The 24,819-nt window shown below is 48.9% G+C and overlaps 2 protein-coding genes and 1 pseudogene across 6 annotated transcripts; all 3 read left to right on the top strand.

Moving 5' to 3' along the window:
- Nucleotides 1–344: 344 nt before the first annotated feature.
- On the top strand, nucleotides 345–1,104 carry LOC129011508 (large ribosomal subunit protein uL30-like; annotated as a pseudogene).
- Nucleotides 1,105–4,666: 3,562 nt separating this feature from the next.
- On the top strand, nucleotides 4,667–16,153 carry GSTM4 (glutathione S-transferase mu 4). 5 transcript variants are annotated; one of them, XR_010126203.1, is made up of 11 exons: nucleotides 4,829–5,182; nucleotides 5,496–5,571; nucleotides 5,999–6,063; nucleotides 6,374–6,455; nucleotides 6,556–6,656; nucleotides 7,605–7,700; nucleotides 7,791–7,901; nucleotides 13,813–13,885; nucleotides 13,966–14,113; nucleotides 14,914–15,031; nucleotides 15,861–16,153. XR_010126203.1 is itself a non-coding variant. In XM_054471644.2 (8 exons), the coding sequence occupies exons 1-8, from the start codon at nucleotides 5,147–5,149 to the stop codon at nucleotides 10,041–10,043; spliced, it is 657 nt and encodes a 218-aa protein (XP_054327619.1). In that variant the 5' UTR covers nucleotides 4,667–5,146; the 3' UTR covers nucleotides 10,044–10,493. The 5 variants fall into 5 exon arrangements, 1 of the variants encoding a protein (XP_054327619.1); XR_008497093.2 differs by adding an exon at nucleotides 9,954–10,061 and having other exon boundaries at nucleotides 4,830–5,182; nucleotides 14,914–16,153; XR_010126205.1 differs by having other exon boundaries at nucleotides 4,807–5,182; nucleotides 14,914–16,153.
- Nucleotides 16,154–16,859: 706 nt separating this feature from the next.
- GSTM2 (glutathione S-transferase mu 2) lies at nucleotides 16,860–24,214 on the top strand. The gene is given in 9 exon segments (XM_054471504.2): nucleotides 16,860–16,948; nucleotides 17,213–17,288; nucleotides 17,710–17,774; nucleotides 18,070–18,151; nucleotides 18,252–18,352; nucleotides 20,200–20,252; nucleotides 20,254–20,293; nucleotides 20,384–20,494; nucleotides 23,676–24,214. Coding segments are annotated over 9 exon segments (654 nt in total). The 5' UTR covers nucleotides 16,860–16,912; the 3' UTR covers nucleotides 23,766–24,214.
- Nucleotides 24,215–24,819: the final 605 nt, after the last annotated feature.

Below are 24,819 nucleotides of genomic sequence, written 5' to 3'. Positions count from 1 at the left end.
TGTTCTGATTATTTTGGGTTTTTTTTTTCTCCTTCAAGATGGATTAAAGCTTTTCCTTGCTGGAGAGTTATGGCTGTTAAAACTGTGGCAAAAATTTCTGCTTGATTTTGTTTTCCAACCTGGGAATTTCCACTTATTTCTCTAATAATGACAATGACACTCATTTTACTGGTATTGTTATTAAGGAACTCTTTAAAGTTTGCCTTTTACCCAAAAACTTTGCTGTCCTTATCATCCACGGTCCTCAGGAAAAACAGAGAGAACTAATGAAATTTGACAGCTAAGATGAACAAAGCTCCCTTAAACTCCAATGGTCTAAAATCTTCTCTCTTCCGGCTGGAACCATGGAGGGTGTCGAAGAGAAGAAGAAGAAGGTTCCTGCTGTGCCAGAAACCCTTCAGAAAAAGAAATTTCGCAGAGCTGAAGATCAAGTACTTGAGAAATAAGTTTGCCCAAAAAATGCTTCAAAAGGCAAGGAGGAAACTTATCTGTGAAAAAGCAAATAGGCAGATGTACAGAACTGAAATTTGAATAGCGAGGGGGGCAAGAAAAGCTGGCAACTTCTATGTACGTGCAGAACCCAAATTGGCATTTGTCATCAGGATCAGAGGTATCAATGGTGTGAACCCAAAGGTCCAAAAGGTGTTGCAGCTTCTTCGCCTTTGTCAAATCTTCAATGGAACCTTTGTGAAGCTTAACAGGGCTTCAGTTAACATGCTGAGGATTGTAGAGCCATATATTGCATGGGGATACCCAAATCTGAAGTCAGTAAATGAACTAGTCTACAAGCGTGGTTATGGCAAAATCAATAAGAAGAGAATTGCTTTGACAGACAACGCTTTGATTGCTTGATCTCTTGGTAAATATGGCATCATCTGCATGGAGGATCTGATTCAAGAGATCTATACTGTTGGAAAAGTCTGCAAAAAAACAAATAACTTCCCGTGGCCCTTCAAATTATCTTATCCACGAGGTGGAATGAAGAAAAAGGCCACCCATTTTGTAGAAGGTGGAGATGCTGGCAACAGGGAGGACCAGATTGACAGGCTTATTAGAAGAATGAACTAAGGTGTCTTCCATGATTATTTTTCTAAGCTGGTCAGTTAATAAACAGTACCTGCTCTCAAACTGAAAAAATAAAAATAAAATCTTACCTCTAGCTTCAGTGTGTATAAGATCAGGCCCTTCTGGGACCCACAGGTTACCTCCTTATGAATTAATACAAGGCCAAGCTGGGTGCGGTGGCTCATGTCTATGGTTTTAGCTATTCAAGAGGCTGAGGTGGGAGATTGCTTGACGCCAAGAGTTTGAGGCTGTAGTGCACTATGATTGCACCTGTGAATAGCTACTGCACTCCAGCCTGGGCAACATAGCAACACCCTGTCTCTAAAAAAAAGAAAAAGAAAAATGGCCTGTCCATGTATTTGAAAATTTCACCACCAATCTTTGATTTGGTCCTATTACAAGTATGATGAAATATGATTAAGAATTGCAAGGGCGTCATAGAATACCTTCAGCTTTATCATCAACAGATATGATCTGCATTTCCAAACAACTCACCTATGATTCACAACAAGAGATTTAGTGTTCTGGAAAAGACCTGAGATTAACTGCCTTTGATCCTCGAGGAAATGGACCTTATCAGATACTTAACAACTGACCCAGCAGTAATATTCCAAAGTATGGATCCTTAGGTAAGTTATTTCCTAGCTCAAAAGACATACAATATTTCCTCCTGACTCTTGGACACCCATTCCACTGGAAATCTTAAACTGAGATTCTTAGGTATGCTCCAGAAGATGCTGACTTCAGAGGTGGATAGCTTCTGCCCAGCACTTTGGATAAGGATTAACATTCTGACTCAACACCCTTTCCTGGCTATTATTCTACTTTGAAGCCATCTAAAATATTAATGTTAGCTTCCTATTTTCATCCTATTACTTCTTTTTTTTATTTATTTTATTTTTTTTAAAGCCAGGGTCTCACTCTGTTGCTCAGGCTAGAGTGCAGTGGCACAATCATAGCTCACTGCAGCCTCAGACTCCTGGGCTCTAGTGATCCTCCCACCTCAGTTTCCCAAGTACCTGGTATGATGGGCACAAGCCACTGTACCTGGCCCCTCATCCTGTTACTTCTGACCTCTTATGTTCTCTATCTACCACTTAACACAAAACAAAATTTTCTTATACTTTTTTTCCCAGACCATTGCTGCCACTCTGAATCTAACAACCCTGCTGACAAAAATTTTATAGCTGTCCTTTTAAAAACTTCACAAGGCAACCTCCCTTTAACTGGCTCCTTATGGTAATTATGTTTCACTCACATCATTCATCCCAACCTTCAGTCTTGCAACAATTGTGCTTAGACTTCATGCCAACAAATTGCTTCTGCTGAGGCCATTACAAGGCCAATGGATCAGGACTAATATTGGGTCTATTCTGGCTACCATGGTTGTTTGCTTTCTTCAGAGACATCTGAGCCTGCTTTACAGAAACTATTTAATTCCACTCAAGGAATCTGTCCATCTTGAGGAACACAAAAGTGACTCATTCCTATTGTAATAAATGATACTTAATACCAGTATAATCAGTGCTCCACTAAAATCCTGTTTCTTACATGACATCAGGCTCATTCTGTCCACTGCATAGTAACTTACCCTGTGATTCCAATGAATTGTTAGAGATTGCCAGATATTTAAAACTACCATCCCACCAGGAAATCATGTTTTCTTAAAAAAGATATCCAGAAGTGCCCAGGCGCGTTGGCTCATGCCTGTAATCCCAGCACTTTGGGAGGCCGAGGGGGGCAGATCACCTGAGGTCGGAGTTCGAGACCAGCCTGACCAACATGGAGAAACAGTGTCTCTACCAAAAATACAAAATTAGCCGGGCATGGTGGCACATGCCTGTAATCTCAGCTACTCGGGAGGCTGAGGCAGGAGAATTGCTTGAACCCGGGAGGCAGAGGTGATGGTGAGCCGAGATCGCACCATTGCACTCCAGCCTGGGCAACAAGAGCGAAACTCCACCTCAAAAAAAAAGAAAAAAAAAAGAAAAGATACCCAGAAGCTTCTAAAATGAGGAAAGCACAGATAATCTGGTAGACCATCCAGGAAGGATAATTGATTTCTCTCATGCAAGATGCAATTCCCATAGTAGGAATAAAACAAGATATATGCAGCAAAATTTGACAGAATTGAAGGGAGAAATAGACAGTTCTACATTAACAATGGGAGGCTTTAAAACCCCTCTTTCAATTATGGAAAGGCTGAGACGGAAGGTAAGTAAGGAAATGCAGAATGTGAACGCACAATGAACAGGTTAGATCTCACAGACATGCAGAAAATGACCTGACAACAGCGTGCACATTCTTCCCCAGGGCACCACTTCCGCCTCCCTCATCCCCGCTGCTCCCGATCCCCGTCCACAGACCCACTCCCCCGCTGGTGTGATCCTCGTGGCCACTGTGGCCCCTACTTTGGGGATCCTGCTGGTCCAGTCCTTCCCGCCTTCCGCAGAGCCGTACTCCTCCTTCTGAAGAAGCCACCTGGGGCCTGGGCCCCGTCTTCCTGGCTCCTCAGAGTCCTTGCAACAGCAGGCACTGCTTCTCTCTCCTGCACTCAACCCCTCTCCCACTCCACTGCCTCTCAGTGTGCAAAAACACTAAGAAGTGTCCCGTATTTTCAAAATCTCTCCCCTGTAGTTCCCACCTGACTTCTAGTCGTAGGCGGCCAAAGTATAGTGTCTTTGAAGGATTGTTTTATTCCCAGTGCCTGGAATATGGTAGGATCTCAACAACTGTTGTTTCAATAAAGGAATGACCAAATGGGTGAATACTAATGTAACAATATCAGTTCTGTTTCTTTCATAATTATTATTCTCATGAGTGTTAGCTTTCTTAAAAAATCATTTTCACAATTGAACCTAGATATTTTCTCTTTTCCAGCTCAAGATGGATAAACTCAGAATGACAGGCCAGGCATCGCGGCTCATGCCTGTAATCCCAGCACTTTGGGAGGCGGAGGCGGGTGGATCACTTGAGACCAGGAGTTCAAGACCAGTCTGGTCAACACGATGAAACCCCATCTCTACAGAAAATACAAAAAAGTTAGCAGGGCGTCGTGGCGCTCGCCTGTAATCCCAGCTGCTCAGGAGGCTGAGGCAGGAGAATCGCTTGAGCCCGGGAGGCGGAGGTTGCAATGAGCCGAGATTGCACTACTGCACGCCAGCCTGGGCAACAGAGCGAGTCTCCGTTCTAAAAAAAAAAAAAAAAAAAAAAGACTCAGAATGACAAATTCTTAATGTCTTAATGTATAATGAGAAGTATAACTACTCAGAAGTCCAAGCACTTCTGTGTGCATGGTGCTATCGCCTTGCTGTAGGCAAACCTACATGGGAATCCACCTTGACACACAGGCCACTTCCTGAGCCTGGACCCAGTCTCAGAGCTGGGGAACTGGCCCAATGCAAAAGGGTCGGGAGCATCTGCAACAGAGACTGAGCTCTATCAGCTTCGGTGACATAGCCTCCATTCACGCTCCCCAACTCAGCAGAGAGAGCACACCATCAGACTTCTAAGACTTAGTAGCCAAGAAGTGTTGAATTAAACTCTCTGAGACCTCTCTTTGGTCTGACCCTGGCAGCTTCAGTCTCCCAGAGCCTGTGGGAACTCGGCAGCCGAGAGGCTGAAGGCTGGGCGACGTCCGGAGAAGAAGGAACGGGGGAAGAACTTTCCTCTTAGGATCTGGCTTGACTCTCACCCGCACAGTCAAGTCCCTGGGGACCCAGCAGAGGTCCGAAGCGAAGCGGGGCGGGGCGGGGCGGGGCTACGGAAGCTGGCGAGGCCGAGCCCCGCGTAGTGCTTCCTTGACCTTGCTCCTTGAACACTCGCATGTGGCGGTGGATCTTACTCCTTCCAGCCAGTGAGGATCCAGCAACCTGCTCCGTGCCTCCCGCGCCTGTTGGTTGGAAGTGACGACTTTGAAGATCGGCCGGTTGGAAGTGACGACCTTGAAGATCGGCGGGCGCAGCGGGGCTGAGGGGGCGGGTCTGGCGCTAGGTCCCGCCCCTGCGTGCCGGGAACCCCAGAGGAGGTCGCAGTTCAGCCCAGCTGAGGCCTGTCTGCAGAATCCACACCAAACAGCATCATGTCCATGACACTGGGATACTGGGACATCCGCGGGGTGAGTGACGGTCCGCTGCACGGTGGGACCGGGCGCCGTGGGCGGGGAAGTGCCGAGCGGCTGGGGACCGGCTCTAGGGACGGTTCCCTCTTTAGGGCTATCTCTCACGGGAGGGCCTGTGAATGCCTGTGTGTGTGTGTGTGTGTGTGTGTGTGTGTGTGTGTGTGTGTGTGTGTGTGTGCGCGTGTGCCGGGGTGGGGGGGGTGAGGGGGGGGTGCAGTGCAGTGTAGACTAGGGGCTCACCTGGTGCAGAGAAAGTCACCAAGTCAGGGACCCTCCATCTCTGACACGACCTGCGGGCCATCTCTCCCAGCTGGCCCACGCCATCCGCCTGCTCCTGGAATACACAGACTCAAGCTACGAGGAAAAGAAGTACACGATGGGGGACGGTAATAACACCCTTGTGTCCGGGCTCTGCCCACTCCCGCTGAGTTGGCACCAAGCAACCCATGGTGGCCACCTGTGGCTGCCTCTGCAGGCCTCCCCTGCTGGAGCTGCAGGTTGTCTTTTCCCTGAGCCCCGGTGAGGGAGCCCTCTGGCCTTGCAAGGCAGAATGCTGGGGCGGGATGCTGGGCCCCCTGTCTAATTGGATTGGGTATCCCTCAGAGCTTCCCTAAACCCTGGAAGCCTTAGCTGTGTGGGGTCCAGAGCCCTCAGCGGGATTCTTTTTCCCTGAACCCTGGGATGTGGGACTGAGTGGTCAGATTCTAGATCCACCTGTCTCAGGGGTCTTGCCACTGGCTCCTGGGGAGGGTCCCCGGGAAGGAGGGCTGGGCTCTGGGGAGGTTTGTTTTCACTTCTTCTTCCCCACCGCAGCTCCTGACTATGACAGAAGCCAGTGGCTGAATGAAAAATTCAAGCTGGGCCTGGACTTTCCCAATGTAGGTGCAGGGGAAGGGGCGGTTTTGGGGGAAAGTGCGACGTGTCTCAGACTGCATCTCCTCTCCCCAGCTTAGAAGTGTTAGGATCAAGAGTCTTCTGCCCAATTCCTCTCACTCCTGGCTGTCTACACAGCCCTTCCATGATGTTCTGTGTCCCAGCTCATTTGTTCATGTGACAGTATTTCTATCTCAGGCCTGCCATGAGCCGCCTCAGTGAGTGCCCGGTCTCCTCTCTGCCCTTGCATATGGGAAGGGGATGCTGGGGAGCCTGGTGGCCCAACTGAGCTTCCCCGGTTTCCCATCTATCCAGCTGCCCTACTTGATTGATGGGACTCACAAGATCACCCAGAGCAACGCCATCGTGCGCTACATTGCCCGCAAGCACAACCTGTGTGAGTGTGGGTGGCTGCAGTGTGTGGGAGGCAGGTGGCCTCCTCCTTGGCTGGATTGGGGTGCTATGCTCAGAGTGAGTCTGTGTTTTGTGGGTGGCAGGTGGGGAGACAGAAGAGGAGAATATTCGTGTGGACATTTTGGAGAACCAGGCTATGGACGTCTCCAATCAGCTGGCCAGAGTCTGCTACAGCCCTGACTTTGTGAGTCCCTCCCTGGTCTGGGCCAGAAGCCAGACTTCTTGTATTCCCATCTACTCTGGTCCTATTCACAATTTGAACTCCTCACTGCTATTGATCCTCTGAGGGTTCCCTGTACTGTAGCAGAGTGACTGTCATATCATTAAACTTATAAAATAAAAACTTGAAATCAGTCCCCACCAATCATAGGAAGTCCATACACCCCAAGCTAGAAATGCAGTTCCTAGACAATAAAGTCATGTGTTCAGAATTCCCTTCACCTCTGACCCCTGACCTCTGCCACGGGCCATCTAACCCAGCTGGTTCATGCCATCTGCCTGTTCGGGGAATATGCAGACTCACACTATGGGGTAAAGAAGTATGTAGTGGGATGTAATAGCACCCTCCTCTGTGGAATTCCGTGCTATTCTTTTCCTAGTGCTTCTCCCTGACATGCACAGGGATGAGTGCATTTTCCTAACAGGCAGCTCAGGGGCGGCCAGAGGGTCTTTGTTCCTCTGTCTCCTTCCACGCAGGCTGTCAAAATCTCATCTCTCCAAAAACTACTCAATGTCCATTGTATTATTCTGCCACTGCACTAGGAGGAACTTTCAACTTCTTTCCCTGAGCTCCTTTAGTTCTTTGTATCCTTGATTCTGCTTGTGTCTGGGTCCAGAGCCTGCCAGGTACTCAGGTGCTCCTGGGCTGACCCAGAGGAGGGTGGTTGGGAGGTCAGTGGGGACAGATTCGGGGATGGTGTTGCATTCCTCTCTGCCTTCTCATCACCACAAAAGCCTCCAGCTACCCATTTGGAGTGTAATAAATGCTGATATGTCCAACTGAAGCCATTTCCAGCTGTGGGGAAGATGGCTGCTTGCTCGTGGCCAGCTGGGGCCATACACAGCCCTGGGGAGGCCGCATCTGTGCAGGGAGCTTGTGTCTGAGGGTGGTGACAGCTGTTTTCTGCCTCAGGAGAAACTGAAGCCAGAATACTTGGAGGGACTTCCTACAATGATGCAGCACTTCTCACAGTTCCTGGGGAAGAGGCCATGGTTCGTTGGAGACAAGGTAATGGGGGCATGTGATGAGGACACTAGAGATTTGCCATTCATCCTATGTTACAGAGATTCCAGCCCACACATTCTTGGCCTTCTGCAGATCACCTTTGTAGATTTCCTCGCCTATGATGTCCTTGACCTCCACCGTATATTTGAGCCCAAGTGCTTGGACGCCTTCCCAAATCTGAAGGACTTCATCTCCCACTTTGAGGTGATGCCCCCATCCTCCTTTCTCTTTGATGCCCCTTGTTCCGTTACCTCCTTTCAGATGCTTTCCCAGTCCTGGGTCTGCATAAAGAATAACTTGCATTTATTGAGTGCTGGCTTCATGCCAGGAACCTTGCCCAGCACATTATACCTATCGGGTGGAATTTGAACTTTACAACGTTCCTACAGGGTGACAGAATTATCTTGCCCATTTAGAGATAAGAAAACTTAGAATGAGAGGGTCAGGCCTTTGCTCAGGGTCCCAGAGCCAGTGGAGGCTGTGCTGGGCTCCCTGTGAGCCTCTGGATCTATGGGTGGCAGTCAGGGCTCTCCCTTTTGTGACAAAAGAAAAAAGCCTCAGGCCTCATCCAGCCAGGATTTCACAGCCCAGGGCACTTTGGAAGAGGCAGAGAACCTTAGGAGCATGGATGCAGCTGGCAATAGTAGGACTGACACACCGTGGCATTGATGTCGAGTACGAAACCCACAGGCAGTATTCATAGCTATTCCCAGAAGCTTTGCATGATTGGACCCCCACGTGGGGAATCCTGAGAGCCAGAGCTGTGGCCAGAGCTGGATTAGGGTACATATGTGGGTGCCCCTGTTGAAGGAGTGTGTGTTGAAGTGCTCTGTGCTGGGGCACTCTCCTTCTTTATCTTTTTTCCTCTCTGTTTTCCCTCCAATGTTCCAAGTGTTCCCCCTGTGAGATGAGTAGCATACTGATTTTACTCCTATTCACCGACCTTCTCCTCTGCATGAGGCAGGGAGTGAGGCACAGTGGGAGATGCATAGATGACCGTCCCGTCCTGGAAATGAGTGCAGTGAGAGGCCTGCAGGCAGAGCAGCCTATGAGGTGTGTGGCACCACCTGGGTGCCAGGCCCGGGGCATGCCCCTCACTCACGGGGAACCATCCCTCACCTGTGCTGAATTTGTTTGAGAGCAGCAAATCCTACTTTAGTACAGATGTGAGAATTTGAGGCATTAGTCCAACAAGTTTTTCAGCCTAGAATTTGTTTTCCTTTCCCACTACCCATCAAGAGATCTGGTTACTCAGCTAGTTCCCATCAGCTCTGGCTCTGGTCTTGGCTGAGTGGCCTTGGGGTTACGTAAGAGGTAGTGGGAGGGGAGGAGAGCTGAGGGCTACAGCATATGGTCCACGTGGGCTTGGCCCTTTGGGAATAGGCAGCCCTGGATCTCTCTAAATCCTTAGAAATTACACAGCCATTTGATCCTGGGAAGATCGTGCAGAGCGCACCTGAGTGTCATACAGCCTGGTCTGAGGTAGTGGGGTTGGAGATGAGGTGGGTTGGGGCACAGTGGTATTTAGCTCAGGTACCAGGTGGGGAGGTTTAGACTTTCTGCTTTAAAAGGAATGATTAGAGCCTGGTCTGGCGTTTCTTTTGCTGGTCCAACACACCTTGTCCACTTTCATCCAGGTTTTGCCGGGTCGTGGGTGAGATCTGGGCTCTCTTCCAGGCTGCACAGACATTTTCAGAGGTCCTCTCTGTGTGTGCAAACCTAGGCAAGCCAGGAGCCTCCCTGTGAAACAGGAGAATGTTGTGTAGTCAGAGAGCGACAGGACCTCCTGAGGGATTTGGGGGAGGATGGGAATTTGACAGAAAGATGCCGGAACTGGAGAGAGACAGAACCAGGCTACGTTGCAGCTCTGTCCCCCTTACTAGCTATTTGAGTGTGAGGAAGTTACTGAACTTCTATTTCCCACATGAGAAATGATGATAATAGATTCGACCTTGCAGAGTAGTCGAGTGGATTTTCTAAGCCTGTGTTGTAATTTCTCTTGGATATAGAGCACCCAGCACAGTGTAGAATCTTCATAAGTGTTAGCTGTTATTATGGTATGACATTAGTTCAAGGAAGTTGGAAGAGTTAACTCCGCAGATCTGGGGACCCTAAGAGGCTGTATGATGCCTCAGCACTTGAGCCCACGTGGAAAGGCTGTGGCCAGGGCCCTGACCTGCTGTGTCTGCAGTGGGGTTGTCTCAGCCCTCATGGGCAGCTGACCTTGAGTTCTGGCCTTATTTTCCCCCCTCTCAGGGCTTGGAGAAGATCTCTGCCTACATGAAGTCCAGCCGCTTCCTCCCAAAACCTCTGTACACAAGGGTGGCTGTCTGGGGCAACAAGTAATGCCTTGAAGGCCAGGAGGTGAGAGTGAGGAGCCCATACTCAGCCTGCTGCCCAGACTGTGCAGCTCAGCTGGACTCTGCATCCCAGCACCTGCCTCCTCGTTCCTTTCTCCCGTTTAGTCCCATCTTTACCCCCAAGACTTCATTGTCCCTCTTCACTTCCACTAAACCCCTGTCCCATGCAGGCCCTTTGAAGCCTCAGCTACCCACTTTCCTTCATGAACATCCCCTCCCAACATTACCCTTCCCTGCACTAAAGCCAGCCTGACCTTCCTTCCTGTTAGTGGTTGTGTCTGCTTTGAAGGGCCTGCCTGGCCCCTCGCTTGTGGAGCTCAGCCCCGAGCTGTCCCCGTGCTGCATGAAAGAGCAGCATTGACTGGTTTACAGGCCCTGCTCCTGCAGCGTGGCCCCTGCCTTAGGCCTACCTGATCAAAATAAAGCCTCAGCCACATTTGCTATAGTCTTGTCTTATTTGCTCCTGGCTGCCCAGACTGTGTCTGTCACTGCCTCTTCCGAGGGACTGGCTGGTGACCCTGGCAGTAGCTGGGTTCATAGAGATTATGATGGGCTTAGTAAGGTGTTTCCAACTTTTTTTTTTTTTTTTTTTTTTTTTTTTGAAACAAGGTCTCCTGCTTCCCAAGGTGAAGGGCAGTGGCGGGATCATAGCTTACTGCAGCATCCAGTCCTGGGCTCAAGAATCCTCCCACTTCAGCCTCGCAAATAGCTGAGACTATAGGTGTGCCACCACACCTGGCCACATTAAAAAAATCTTTATAGAGATCGTGTCTCTTTATGTTGCCCAGGCTGGTCTGGAACTCCTGAGCTCAAGCGATCCTCTTACCTTGGCATCCCAAATTGCTGGGATTGCAGGTGTGAGCCACCACGCCTGGCCCTGTTTCCAACTTCTTGATCCCTTTTCTGACCACCTTAGAGCAGGAAGCGACATAAAGTGCTCTATAGAAAGGGTGCCTCTTTCTGGGCCTAGATCTTCATTTATTTATATTTATTCAGTGTTATTCAGTGCTTTCCATGGTTAGGCAGAACAAGGTCTCAGTGAGTACGTCTTAGATGCCCAGAGGTGGTGGAATTCCCATCACAGAGAACCAGGATCCTTCTGTCTTCCACACTGACTGACTCCATCACAGCTCTTAGATCTCTAGGACCCAAGCTCTACTGTGAGCTGCTTCACCGGAAGGTTTTCCCACTCAGCAGTTCCCAAGCTGTGTTACCACAAATAGTTGTTGATTTTTTGGGTCAGGAATTCGGGTAATGCTCAGCAGGGAGAACTTATTACAAATCCACAAAGGTCTCCTCTCCAAAAACTATATATCCAAAAATACAACCCATTAAAAAATGAGTCAAAACTTGAACAGGCATTTCCCAAAAATGAATATCCAAATTGCTAATAAGCTCATGAGAAGGTGCTCAACATCATTAGACAGCAGAAAGTTAAAAACCCATAAGATCCTACTGTATCCCCACTAGAATGGCTGACATTGAAAGGACTGACAATTGTTGGTGATTTATGGAGTAACTGGAACTGTCATGCATTGCTGGTGGGAAAGCCATTTTGGAATACTGGCACTGTCAACTAGAGCTAAACATACATCTACCCAGGACCCAGAAATCCCGCCCTATAGGAATGAGTCCTAGTGGATTCAAGAGCCAGGTATAATGATGCCAAAAGCAGCTTTATTTTAAATAGCCAATAACTGAAAACAATCCAAATTCCATGAATAGAAGAATGAACAAATAAACTGTGGTTTATCAACATAATTCCATCATTCATATAATGGAATACTTACTCTGCTATAATGAAAATAAACATGCTAATGCTATGTGCAAAAACATGGATGGGTCTCACAGACGTGTTGAGTAAAAGGATCCAGACAGGAGAAAGGACACACGACCTCATTCCATTTACACGAAAATCAGGAGAGGGAAATGAGTCCATGGTATCAGAGGTCAGATGATTGGTGACCTTGGTGAGAACTGGAAGGTTGCCTATTGAAGCGGCCTGGTGGAGTGCTGTAAGTTTCCTCTCTTTATCTGGGAGGTGATTCCAGAAGAGTATACAAGTGGAAAAGCTCACAGAGTAGCACACTTAAATGGCCTGTGCACTGTATGTATATTACACTTCAATGAAAAGCATGCTTGGCCAGGCGCGGTGGCTCACGCCTGTAATCCCAGCACTTTGGGAGGCCGAGGGGGGGTGGATCACGAGGTCAGGGGTTCGAGACCAGCCTGACCAACATGGAGAAATCCTGTCTCCACTAAAAATACAAAAATTAGCTGGGCATGGTGGCGGCGCCTGTAATCCCAGCTACTCAGGAGGCTGAGGCAGGAGAATTGCTTGAACCCGGGAGGTGGAGGTTGCAGTGAGCTGAGATCGCGCCATGCACACTCTGGCCTGGGTGACAGAGCGAGACTCCGTCTCAAAAAAAAAAAAAAAAAAGAAAAGCATGCATTAAGGCCTGTGCACTGCATGTGTATTACACTTCAATGAAAAGCATGCACATATGTCTTACATTATTTGTGTGCTTGTGTTGGTTTGCCTTCCCTCATAAGATGTCAACGTCCTCAGGACGTGTTTTTGTCTCTTCTTGTTCACTGATGTAACAGGTGTTTGCATATCACCTAGGACAGTCCCTGAACATAGTAGGTGCTCACTGAATAGTTATTAGGCAAATTATAGGCTCTATCTTAATGGTGTCATTTCAAATTCCCTTTAGATTTTTATTCATGCCTACTTCTTTGGATAGGTGAGATTGATGGGCACATACACTCTTAGGTTCTGCAGTTTTTTCTCTTTAACATTTTACCTAAGAATCTGTACATGTTGGCAGTCTATATGCATGCCTATTTCTAACATTTAATGGCTATCATTACTTTCTGTGGATAAATTATAGTTTGCCTAGTCATTCTTACCCTATTGGGCATGTGGATTTTTCTAATTTATTTATTTTTAGAACAGAGTGATCATGTTTAAACTAACTCCTTCTCTGGTTTTTGGGTACTTTATTTGAGTTGGTCCCCAAAGGCAATTACTAAAAGGCAAAAGGTGAGAATGGTGTTATGGTATTATCATAGATAAATTGATTGCTCTCCAGAGAGAATAGCTTTTTTTTTTTTTTTTGATATGGAGTCTTACTCTGTCACCCAGGCTGGAGTGCAGTGGCTCAATCTCAGCTCACTGCAACCTCCGCCTCCTGGGTTCCAGCAATTCTCCTGCCTCTGCCTTCCGAGTAGCTGGGATTACGGGCACATGCCACCACCCCTGGCTAATTTTTGTATTTTTAGTAGAGACGGGGTTTCACCATATTAGCCAGGCTGGTCTCGAACTCCTGACCTCAGGTGTTTTGCCTGCCTCAGCCTCCCAAAGTGCTAGGATTACAGGCGTGAGCCATCACGCCCGGCCCAGAGAGAATAACTTAATTCATGGTGCCACCTGCAAGGCACATGGATCTTTCTGCACTACCTTAGGTACTTGAGGGATTGCAGTTTCATCTTATGATATTTTTATAGGTTCATAAGAATACCTTCAAGTTTTCTACCTTCACCTTTTTTGTTTATTGTGTGTGTATGTTTCTGCCAATGAATCACAGTCTGTGAATCTACCTGTCCTTGAATCTCCTGTATAAAACTCTCTGTTTACCCATTCTCTACCTGTGGTTTAGTCAATTCCTGGAGAAAGGTTAAAGAATGATCTTGTGGCAGTCAAGACCTTCTTTCTAATAGGCACAATGTAATTAATTGTGATTCTGTTCTAGGTTTCCTGTGGCATAATGTGATGGTTAATTTTCTGCGTCAACTTGACTGGGCTACAGGATGCTCACATGGCAGGTAAAATTATTGTGTTTGTGAGGGTGTTTCCAGAAGAGATTTGCCTTTGAATCAGAAGATTGAGCAAATATTTCCTTCAGCAATGAAGGAAGTATCCACCAAACTGTCAGGGCCCAGACAGAAGAAAAACACAGGAAGGTTGAATTTGATCTTTCTGACTGGGACATCCATCTCTGCCTATCCTGGGACATCCACACTCCTGGTTCTCTGGCCTTCAGACTTGATCAGGTACTAACACCGTCACCTCCTACCCCCACCTTTGTTCTGAGGCCTTTAGACTCTGAATGATACCGCTGGCTTTCCCGCTTCTCTGTCCTGCAGTCGACAGATCATGGGACTTCACTCCAAAATTGTGTGAGCCAATTCCCATAATAGATAGATAAATTTATAAATAAACTCACAAATTTCCTACAGGCTTATCTTAGTGGCGTTACTTCAAATTTTGAAGAACCCTGACTAGTACACATAGCAAAAAACAACGACAACAACAACAAACAAAAACACACACACACAAACTCATCATCAATGAGTAAGTTTTAAAAAATCAAGCACAAGATAAAACGCTACAGCATATCTATTACCTGGGGGCTTTTCTATATGGAAAGCACTTTCTGAGATGCCTTGCAGTAAACTCCAAGGAGATTTTCAAGGAAGATACCCTCTTTTCTCCTGGTAAATCTCCCTGTTGATGATCATTATTTTAAAGGCTCCAAAGATCAAAACATCTGCTTGCACATTTTGCCAATTCATTTTGGGTGAGGGTCTCTGGCAGGCTTGGAAGGATGGGTGAACAGCGGGAAGGGGGCTGCCTCTGGTGACTAGCGTCACTCATATCCATGTCTGTGGCAGTCATCAGGTGCTTATTATATATTTGACTTTTGGCCACCCCTATGGGGGTGTTAAATGCAGGGAGAGTCCAGTCAAGTCATTGCAAATTGGCAGTGACTTTTGGGACCTTTCTACACACGATAGTCAGTCAGGTAGATACCTTCTTTTAAAATTTGACTTATTACTTTTTTTTGACACAGGGTCTCACTCTGTCACCCAGGCTGGAGGGCAGTGATGTGATCACGGCTCATTGCAGCCTCGACTTCTCAGGCTCCAATGATCCTCCCACCTCAGCCTCTCAAGTAGCTGGGACCACAGGTAAAGGGCCATCATGGCCAGCTAATTTTCATATATTTGGTAGACAATGTTTCACCATGCTTCCCAGGCTGGGTGGATACTTTTCAAAAATAAGTTCAGTTCATCCTGCCTAGCCTTGCTCCAGCAGCTCTAGAGGAATTACCCACTCTGGTGCTGGGCTCAGGCTGCCTGGCTCTGGAATAATGTGCTCAGAGCTGCAGGGGGTGCCTGCTGTCTGACTGGCAGAGAGAGTCCCATACTCCCTACCCTGTACCCTGGAAGACCAGGCTGCCCAGCCTGTCCACCTGGTAGACCATTTCCCTGCCCAGTTCTCCTTCTCTCATTCCTGATGTGCAGCTTGATGCCTGCAGGGACTGCGCCAGCTGAGATTGTCTCTAGGTCCTCGCTTCTGCCAGCTGGTGTCCAGGGAAGTGGGTCCTCTGGTCTCCTTCCTGCCACCAGAATTTTGAGGACCTTGTTTCTCCCACTGCAACTTTTGACCCATTCCTGGGTTTCTTTTTCTTTTTTTTTGAGATGGACTCTTACTCTGTTGCTCAGGCTGGAGTGCAGTGGTACAACCTCAGCTCACTACAACCTCCGCCTCCCTGGTTCAAGCGATTCTCCTGCCTCAGCCTCCTGAGTAGCTGGGATTACAGGCACCCGCCACCAGGCCTGGCTAATTTTTTTGCATTTTTAGTAGAGTCGGGATTTCACCACGTTGGCCAGGTTTTAGACTAGGGTTTCTTCACCTCAGCAGTACTGTCATTTTGGAGGGCAGAATTATTTGTTGTGGGGCGCTGTCCTGAGCATTGCAGGGTGTTCAGCATCCTACCCAAACTCTACACACTAGATGCCATGGGCGCTTCCCAGTGGTGACAATTAACAAAGTCTCCAGACAGACCTACATGTCCCCTGAGGGGCAAAGTTACCTCCACTTGAAGACCAGTGGTGTCCTGGATGGATACTAATATTAAAATAATAATAATAATAACAGAAATCATAATATAACTCATGTAGTTAAGGTAAGTCCTTTTTGATGGAACATTTGTTTCAGTTAATATTATTTGTGTATGTCTGTCCTGGTAGTTTTTTTTTTAACTTTTTATTTTGATTTAATATCAGAGTTTGAGAAATTTGCAAAAAGAATGAATACAAAGACCTCTGATTGCCCCAGATTCTAACGTTTCCACATGGGCTTTCTCCTCCCTCCCCGAGTCCCCCAGCCCCTGCTCCCCACCTTTCTGTCTCTCTCCTCACCCAGCAAGCTCCCTAAGAGCACAGCACCACTTATGACAAAAACATCATTTCTTTTCTCTGAGGCAGCATTCCTGACGTTTGGATTTAGGCTGATAAGTGACAGTGAGTTATAATCATCCTTGCCTGTGTTGTCCTTCCCATGTTAGGTCTGTCATGCCATGTATGTCCGCAGTTTATAACAATCTATATCATACATTGAAAAGTTTTGAAAACTTATCCAGTGAATCCCTGAGCACCAAATGTTCTTTTGTGTTATTTTTCTTTATCAGGCTATTATTACTTTATTCAGAATCTCTCTTTCTTTTAGAGAGAGCCTTTCTTTCTTGCCTAACCTAGAGTGCAGCGGCGCGATCATAGCTCAGTTCAGTCTTGAACACCTGGACTCAACCAGTTCTCCCCCGCCCTGGGCTTCTGGGCGTCCTGATCTCTCTCGTGAAACCCACGGGGCTGGGAGGTGGGAGGGGATCCTACTCCTTCTAGCCCCGTGAGCGCGCTCCGGGCCTCCAGATTGGCCCGTTTCGGGGGCAGGGCGGGCCGTGGGGCGGGGACGTAGCAAGGCTCCCCCTCTACCCTCTCTGGGCCTCTCACAAAGGCTGAGCCCCGCCCTGCTGAGGCCTGTCTGCAGAATCCACAGCAACCAGCACCATGCCCATAATATTGGGGTACTGGAACATCCGCGGGGTGAGCGAGGGTCCGCTGGGCGGTGGGACGGGTGGTGCGTGGAGACGGGGAAGTGTGGAGCAGCTGCGGGACGGGCTCTAGGGACGGTTCCTCTTCAGGGCTGTCCCTGACAGCAGGGTCTGTGCTTGCCGCGTGTGTGCGTGTGGCAGGGGTCAGGGGGGTGAGGCAGGAAGGAGAGGAGGAGACGGGGCTCCCCCTGTGCAGAGTCGTCACCAAGTCAGGGACCCTCCGTCTCTGACCCGAGCTGTGGGCCATCTCTCCCAGCTGGCCCACTCCATCCGCCTGCTCCTGGAATACACAGATTCAAGCTACGAGGAAAAGAAGTACATGATGGGGGATGGTAATGGCACCCTCGTGTCTGGGCTCTGCCCACTCACACTAGGTTGGCACCAAGCAACCGATGCTGGCCACCTGTGGCTGACTCTGCAGGCTTCCCTTGCTGGAGCTGCAGGCTGTCCCTTCCCTGAGCCCTGGTGAGGGAGCTCCTTGCAAGGCAGAATGCTGGGGTGGGATGCTGGGCCCCCTGTCTAATTGGGTTGGGTGTCCCTCTGGACTTGCCTAAACCCTGGAAGCCTTAGCCGTTGTGGGGTCCAGAGCCCTCACCGGGATTCTTCTCTCTGAACCCTGGGATGTGGGACTGAGTGGTCAGATTCTAGATCCACCTGTCTCAGGGATCTTGCCACTGGCTCTTTGGGAGGGTCCCCGGGAAGGAGGGCTGGGCTCTGGGGAGGTTTGTTTTCACTTCATCTTCCCCACCGCAGCTCCTGACTATGACAGAAGCCAGTGGCTGAATGAAAAATTCAAGCTGGGCCTGGACTTTCCCAATGTAGGTGCAAGGGAAGGGGGGGTTTTGGGGAAAAGTGCGACGTGTCTCAGACTGCATCTCCTCTCCCCAGTTTAGAGGTGTTCAGATCAGGAGTCTTCTGCCCAATTTCTCTCACTTTGGCTGTCTCCACAGCCCTTCCATGATGTTCTGTGTCCAACGTGACAATATTCTTATTTCAGGCCTGCCATGAGCAGGCACAGTGAGTGCCCGGTCTTCTCTCTGCCCTTGCTTATGGGAAGGGGATGCTGGGGAGCCTGGTGGCTCAACTGAGCTTCCCGGTTTCCCATCCATCCAGCTGCCCTACTTGATTGATGGGACTCACAAGATCACCCAGAGCAACGCCATCCTGCGGTACATTGCCCGCAAGCACAACCTGTGTGAGTGCGTTTGGCTGCAGGGTGTGGAGGGACCGTGGCCTACTCCTGGGCTTGGCTGGGCTGTGATGCTGAGAGTGAGTCTGTGTTTTGCGGGTGGTAGGTGGGGAGACAGAAAAGGAGAAGATTCAGGAAGACATTTTGGAGAACCAGCTTATGGACAACCGTATGCAGCTGGCCAGACTCTGCTATAACCCAGATTTTGTGAGTCCCCCCGAGTCCCCCCACACCACCCCACCCCACCCCCAGTGTCCCCTACCCCACTCCCAGTCTCCCCTTTCCCTGCAGAGTTTGTGTCCAAAATTGATTCCTTCTGGTGAGTTCTTGGTCTTGCTGACTGTAAGAATGAAGCCGCGGGCCTACGCGGTGAGTGGTAACAGTTCTTAAAGATGGTGTGTCCGGAGTTTGTTCCTTCAGATGTTCAGATGTGTCCGGAGTTTCTTCCTTCTGGTGGGTTTGTGGTCTTGCTGACTTCAGGAGTGAAGCCACAGACCTTCGCAGTAAGTGTTACAGCTCTTAAAGGTGGTGCGTCTGGAGTTGTTTATTCCTCCTGGTGGGTTCATGGTCTGGCTGGCTTCAGGAGTGAAGCTGCAGACCTTCATAGTGAATGTTACAGCTCATAAACGTAGTTCAAACCCAAAAAGTGAGCAACAGCAGGATTTATTGTGAAGACTGAAAGAAAATACACTTCTACAGCCTGGAAGACAACCTGAGCAGGTTGCTGCTGCTGGCTGGGGTGGCCTCCTTTTATTCCCTTATTTGGCCCCCACCCACATCATGCTGATTGATCCATTTTACAGAGAGCTGATTGGTCCATTTTACAGAGTACTGATTGGTCTGTTTTACAGAGTGCTGATTGGTCTGTTTTTACAGAGTGCTGATTGGTGCGTTTACAAACCTTTAGCTAGACACAGAGCGCTGATTGGTGCATTTACAATCCTTCAGCTAGACAGAAAAGTTCTCCAAGTCCCCTGATTAGCTAGACACAGAGCACTGATTGGTGTGTTTACAAACCTTTAGCTGGACACAGAGCACTGATTTGTGCATTTACAATCCTTTAGCTAGGCAGAAAAGTTCTCCAAGTCCCCACCTGACCCAGAAGCCCAGCCAGCTTCACCTCTCATTTTGATCAGGAGCCAAGACTGTGGTCCTGCCAAATACACGGGTCCTGTTTTCCATTTGAACTCTTTAGTGCTACTCATCCTTCAGGCTATTTCCTATACTGCCACCAGAGTGACCCTCAAACCCCAAAGTCGTGTCAAATAAAACCTCTAAATCAATTCCCCACCAATCTACTTACAGAATCCTGACTCCCCAGGGTATGAATTCACTCTCTAGACAGTAATGGTTACTTCCAGAATCCCCTCCATCTCTGACTCATGACCTGTGCTTTGGGTCATCTCTCCCAGTGGTTTATATCATCTGCCTGCTTTGGAATACACAAACTGTGAGGAAAACAAGTGCAAAACAAAGGAGTAATGGCACCTGCAATTTTGGTGTCTTCCGAGTGCTTTCTTGACATACACTGAGATCAGCGAATTTTCCTAACAGGCAGCTTAGGGGCAGCCAGAGGCTCTTTTTCCCCCTCCTTTCTTCCACTCATCCTTTGAATATCTCCTCATCTTTCCAGAAACCACTCAATGTCCATTGTATTCTTCTGCTGCCCTACTAGGAGAAACTTTCTACTTCTTTCTCGGAGCTCCTTTAGTTCTTTGCATCCTTGATTCTGCTCATATCTGGGTCCAGAGCCTACCAGGTGCTCAGGTGCTCCTGGGGCTGACCCAGAGGTTGTTGGGAGGTCAGTGGGGACAGATTTAGGGACAATGTCACATTCCGCTCTGCCATCTCATCACCTCAGAAAGACTCCAGCTACCCAGTTGGAGTCTAATAAATGCTGATGTATCCAGCTGAAGCCTGGGCACTGACCCAGTTCCAGCTGTGGGGAAGATGACTGCTTGCCTGCGGCCAGCTGGGGCCAGGCACAAAACTGGGAGGCCGCATCTGTGCAGGAAGCTTATGTCTGAGGGTGCTGACAGCTGTTTCTGCCTCAGGAGAAACTGAAACCAGAATACCTGGAGGGACTCCCTGAAATGCTGAAGCTCTACTCAGTTTCTGGGGAAGCAGCCATGGTTTCTTGGGGACAAGGTAATGGGGGTGTGTGATGGGGACACCACAGATTTGTCATACTTCCTATATTATGGAGGTTTCAGCCCACATATCCTTGGCCTTATCCAGATCACCTTTGTGGATTTCATCGCTTATGATGTCCTTGAGAGAAACCAAGTATTTGAGCCCAGCTGCCTGGATGCCTTCCCAAACCTGAAGGACTTCATCTCCCGATTTGAGGTGATGCCCCTGTCCTCCTTTCTTTTTATGTCCCTTATTCCTTTCCCTCCTTTGTGATGCTTTCCCAGTCCTGGAGCTACACAAAGAATAACTCACATTTATGGCCGTGCGCGGTGGCTCACGCCTATAATCTCAGCACTTTGGAGGCTGAGGGAGGCAGATCACCTGTGGTCAGGAGTTTGATACCTGCCTGCCCAACATGGCAAAACCCCATCTTTACTAAAAAAAAAATACAAAAATTAGCCAGGCGTGGTGGCGAGCACCTGTAATCCCAGCTACTTGGGAGGCTGAGGCAGGAGAATCACTTGAACCCGGGAGGTGGAAGTTGCAGTGAGCCAAGATCGTGCCACTGCATTCCAGCCTGGATGACAGAGTGTGACTCCATCTCAAGAAAAAAAAAAAAAAAAAAAAGGAGCCGGGCGCGGTGGCTCACACCTGTAATCCCAGCACTTTGGGAGGCCGAGGCGGGTGGATCACCTGAGGTCGGGAGTTCGAGACCAGCCTGACCAACATGGAGAGACCTCTGTCTCTACTAAAAATACAAAATTAGCCGGGCGTGGTGTCACATGCCTATAATCCCAGCTACTAGAGAGGCTGAGGCAGGAGAATCGCTTGAACCTGGGAGGCGGAGGTTGCCGTGAGCCAAGATCGTGCCATTGCACCCCAGCCTGGGCAACAAGAGTGAAACTCCATCTCAAAAAAAAAAAAAAAAAGAAAAGAATAACTTGCATTTATTGAGTGCTGGCTTCATGCCACGAACTGTGCCCAGCACATTATACCTATTGTGTTGAATTTGAAATTTACAACATTCCTACAGGGTGGTAGAATTATCTCCCCCATTTTAGAGACAAAGAAACTGAGAATGAGAGGGTGAGTCCTTTGCTCAGGGTCCCAGAGCCAGTGGAGGCTGTGCTGGGCTCCCTGTGAGCCTCTGGATCTATGGTCGGCAGTCAGGGCTCTCCCTTTTGTGACAAAAGAAAAGCCTCAGGCCTTGTCCAGCCTGGGTTTCATAGCCCAGGACACTTTGGAAGAGGCAGAGCACTTCAGGAGCACGGATGCAGCTGGCAATAGTAGGACTGACACACAGTAGCATTGATGTTCAATACTGAACCCACAGGCAGTATTCACAGCTACACCCAGAAGCTTTGCACAATTGAACCCCCATGTAGGGAATCCTGAGAGCCAGGGCTGTGGCTGGAGCTGGATTAGGGTACCTATGTGGGTGCCCCTATTGAAGGAGCTTATGCTGAAATGCCCTTTGCTGGAGCACTTTCCTTCTCTACCTCTCTTCCTCTTTTTTTTTTTTTTTTTTTTTTTGAGACGGAGTCTTGCTCTGTCACCCAGGCTGGAGCGCAGTGGAGCAATCTCGGCTCACTGCAACCTCTGTCTCCTGGGTTCAAGTGATTCTCCTGCCTCAGCCTCTTGAGTAGCTGGGATTACAGGTGTGCACCACCATGTCCGGCTAATTTTTATATTTTTAGTAGAGATGGGGTTTTGCTATGTTGGCCAGGCTGGTCTCAAACTCCTGACCTCAGGTGATCCACCCACCTCAGCCTCCCTAAGTGCTGGGATTACAGGCGTGAGCCACTGAGCCTGGCCTCTTCCTCTCTTTTTTCCCTCCAATGTTCCAAGTGTTCCCCCTGTGAGATGAGTAGCATGCTGATTTTACTCCTATTCACTGACGTTCTCCTCTGCATGAGGCAGGGTGTGAGGCACAGTGGGAGATGCATAAATGACAGCCCCATCCTGGAAATGAGTGCAGTGAGAGACTTACAGGCAGAGCAGCCTGTGAAGTGTGTGCTGAACTTGTTTGAGAGCAGCAAATCCTACATTACTACAGATTTGGGGATTTGAGGCATTAGCCCAACAGGCTTCTGAGCCTTGAATCTGTTTCCCTTTTCCACTCCCCATTAAGAGATTTGCTTGCTCAGTTAGTTTCCATCAGCTCTGGTTCTGTGGTTCTGGTCCAGGCTGAGTGGCCTTGGAGTTAGGTAAGAGGTGGTGGGAAGGGAGGGGTGGAGGAGAGCTGAGAGCTATGGCCCGTTATGTGCCAGGGTCAAGCCTGTCACCCAGGCTGGAGTGCAGTGGTGCGATCTCGGCTCACTGCAACCTCCGATTCCTGGATTCAAGCAATTCTCTGCCTCAGCCTACCGAGTAGCTGGGATTACAGGTGCCCGCCACCATGACCGGCTAATTTTTTTATTTTTAGTAGGGATGGGGTTTCACCATGTTGGCCAGACTGGTCTCCAACTCTTGACCTCAGGTGATCCACCCGCCTCGGCCTTCCAAAGTGCTGGGATTACAGGTGTGAGCCACCGCGCCCAGACGGATCTTTTTGAATACCTTATCTGGTCATTCAATCCTGGTAAGATTGTGCACAGCACATCTGAGTGTCATGTAGCCTGATCTGCAGCAGCAGGGCTGAAGATGCCATCGGTTAGGGCACAGTGAGATTTTGCTAAGATACTAGATGGAGAACGTTGGACATTCTGCTTTAAGAGGAATGATTAGAGCCTAGTCTCCCCTTTCATTTTCTTGTGCACTGCCACTCCCCATTCCACTTCCATCCAGGTTTTACTGAGACATTGGGTGAGTGTGTTCAGAGCCCCTTTGTTCTGCTGAAGGTCCCTTCTGTGTGTCTATACCCAGACAAGCCAAGAGCCTCCCTGTGGAAAAAGAGACTGTGCAGTCAAGGAGTGACAGGGCCTGGTGTGAGGGGTGGTGGGGCAGAAGAAGAAGAGAATTTGGCAGAAAGAGGCCAGAACTGGAGAGAGACAGAACCAGGCTACATTGCAGTTCTATCCCCCATACTAGCTATTTGAATGTGAGGTAGTTGCTGAACTTCTGTTTCCCACATGAGAAATGATGATAATAGATTCAGCCTTGCAGAGTAGTCAAGTGGATTTTCTAAGCTTATGTTGTAATTTCTCTTGGGTACAGAGCACCCAGCACAGTGTAGAATCTTCATAAGTGTTAGCTGTTAGTGTGGTACAACATTACTTAAAGGAAGTTAGAAGAGTTAACTCTGCAGATCTGGGGACCCTAAGAGGCTGTGTGATGCCTCAGCACTTGAGCCCACGTGGAAAGGCTGTGGCCAGGGCCCTGACCTGCTGTGTCTGCAGTGGGGTTGTCCTCATTGAGAGCTGACCTTGAGTTCTGGCCTTATTTTCCCCCCTCTCAGGGCTTGGAGAAGATCTCTGCCTACATGAAGTCCAGCCGCTTCCTCCCAAGACCTGTGTTCACAAAGATGGCTGTCTGGGGCAACAAGTAGGGCCTTGAAGGCCAGGAGGTGGGAGTGAGGAGCCCATACTCAGCCTGCTGCCCAGGCTGTGGAGTGCAGCTGGACTCTGCATCCCAGCGCTGCCTCCTGGTTCCTTTCTCCTGTTTATTCCCATCTTTACCCCCAAGACTTTATTGCCCCTCTTCACTTCCCCTAAACCCCTGTCCCATGCAGGCCCTTTGAAGCCTCAGCTACCCACTTTCCTACATGAACATCCCCTCCCAACATTACCCTTCCCTGCACTAAGGCCAGCCTGACCTTCCTTCCTGTTAGTGGTTGTGTCTGCTTTGAAGGGCCTGCCTGGTCCCTCGCCTGTGGAGCTCAGCCCCGAGCTGTCCCCACGTTGCATGAAAGAGCAGCATTGACTGGTTTACAGGCCCTGCTCCTGCAGCGTGGCCCCTGCCTTAGGCCTACCTGATGGAAGTAAAGCCTCAACCACATTTGCTGTGTGTCTTGTCTTATTTGCTCCTGGCCATCTACCCAGACTGTCTGTCTGTCTGTCACTGCCTCTTCCAAGGGACTGGCTGGTGATCCTGGCAGTGGCTGGGTTCTAAAAGATTCTGCTGGGCATAGTAAGGCACTTAGCAATTCTTGCTCCCATTTCTGAGAGACTCAGAGCAGGAAGCCCCATGAGGCACTGTGGAAAGGATGTCTCTTTTTGGGCCTGGATCTCTTGATTCCTTCATCCAGCCTTATTGAGTGCTTTCCATAATTGCACAGAGCTTGTGTCTCATTGAATCGGGACCGCAAGGGGGTGGAATCTCCATCAGAGAGAACCAGGGTCCCTTTTACCTTCTCCACTATATGACTGCATCACTTCTGTTAGGTCTCCAGGACCCAGTCTCTATTGTTTTTCTCAGGTGGCTCCCAGGTACCCTCTCCAGGCTTGCTGCACAGCTGTCATCAGGACGTTCTCTCTGGGTTTACTTCCTCTCTTTCCTGGGTACCTGTGAGAGAAATGTCTTTAGTCCTTGCATAACTGAAAGTGTCTTTACAGGCTTACTGAATACTCTGGCTGATGATTTAGTCTGTTCTCACACTGCTA

The sequence above is a fragment of the Pongo pygmaeus genome, chromosome 1 (assembly GCF_028885625.2).
Source record: "Pongo pygmaeus isolate AG05252 chromosome 1, NHGRI_mPonPyg2-v2.0_pri, whole genome shotgun sequence".
NCBI lineage: Eukaryota > Metazoa > Chordata > Mammalia > Primates > Hominidae > Pongo > Pongo pygmaeus.
Note: the sequence above shows the minus strand (reverse complement) of the source record. Positions and strands in the feature narration are given on the sequence as shown.

Excerpts from the sequence above, each read along its gene's own strand:
- GSTM4 (XM_054471644.2), top strand. The coding sequence starts at position 5,147 with ATGTCCATGACACTGGGATACTGGGACATCCGCGGG. Across the intron at positions 5,572-5,998 it reads GAAGTACACGATGGGGGACG|CTCCTGACTATGACAGAAGC; the intron begins GTAATAACACCC and ends TCCCCACCGCAG. Across the intron at positions 6,657-7,604 it reads TCTGCTACAGCCCTGACTTT|GAGAAACTGAAGCCAGAATA; the intron begins GTGAGTCCCTCC and ends TTTCTGCCTCAG.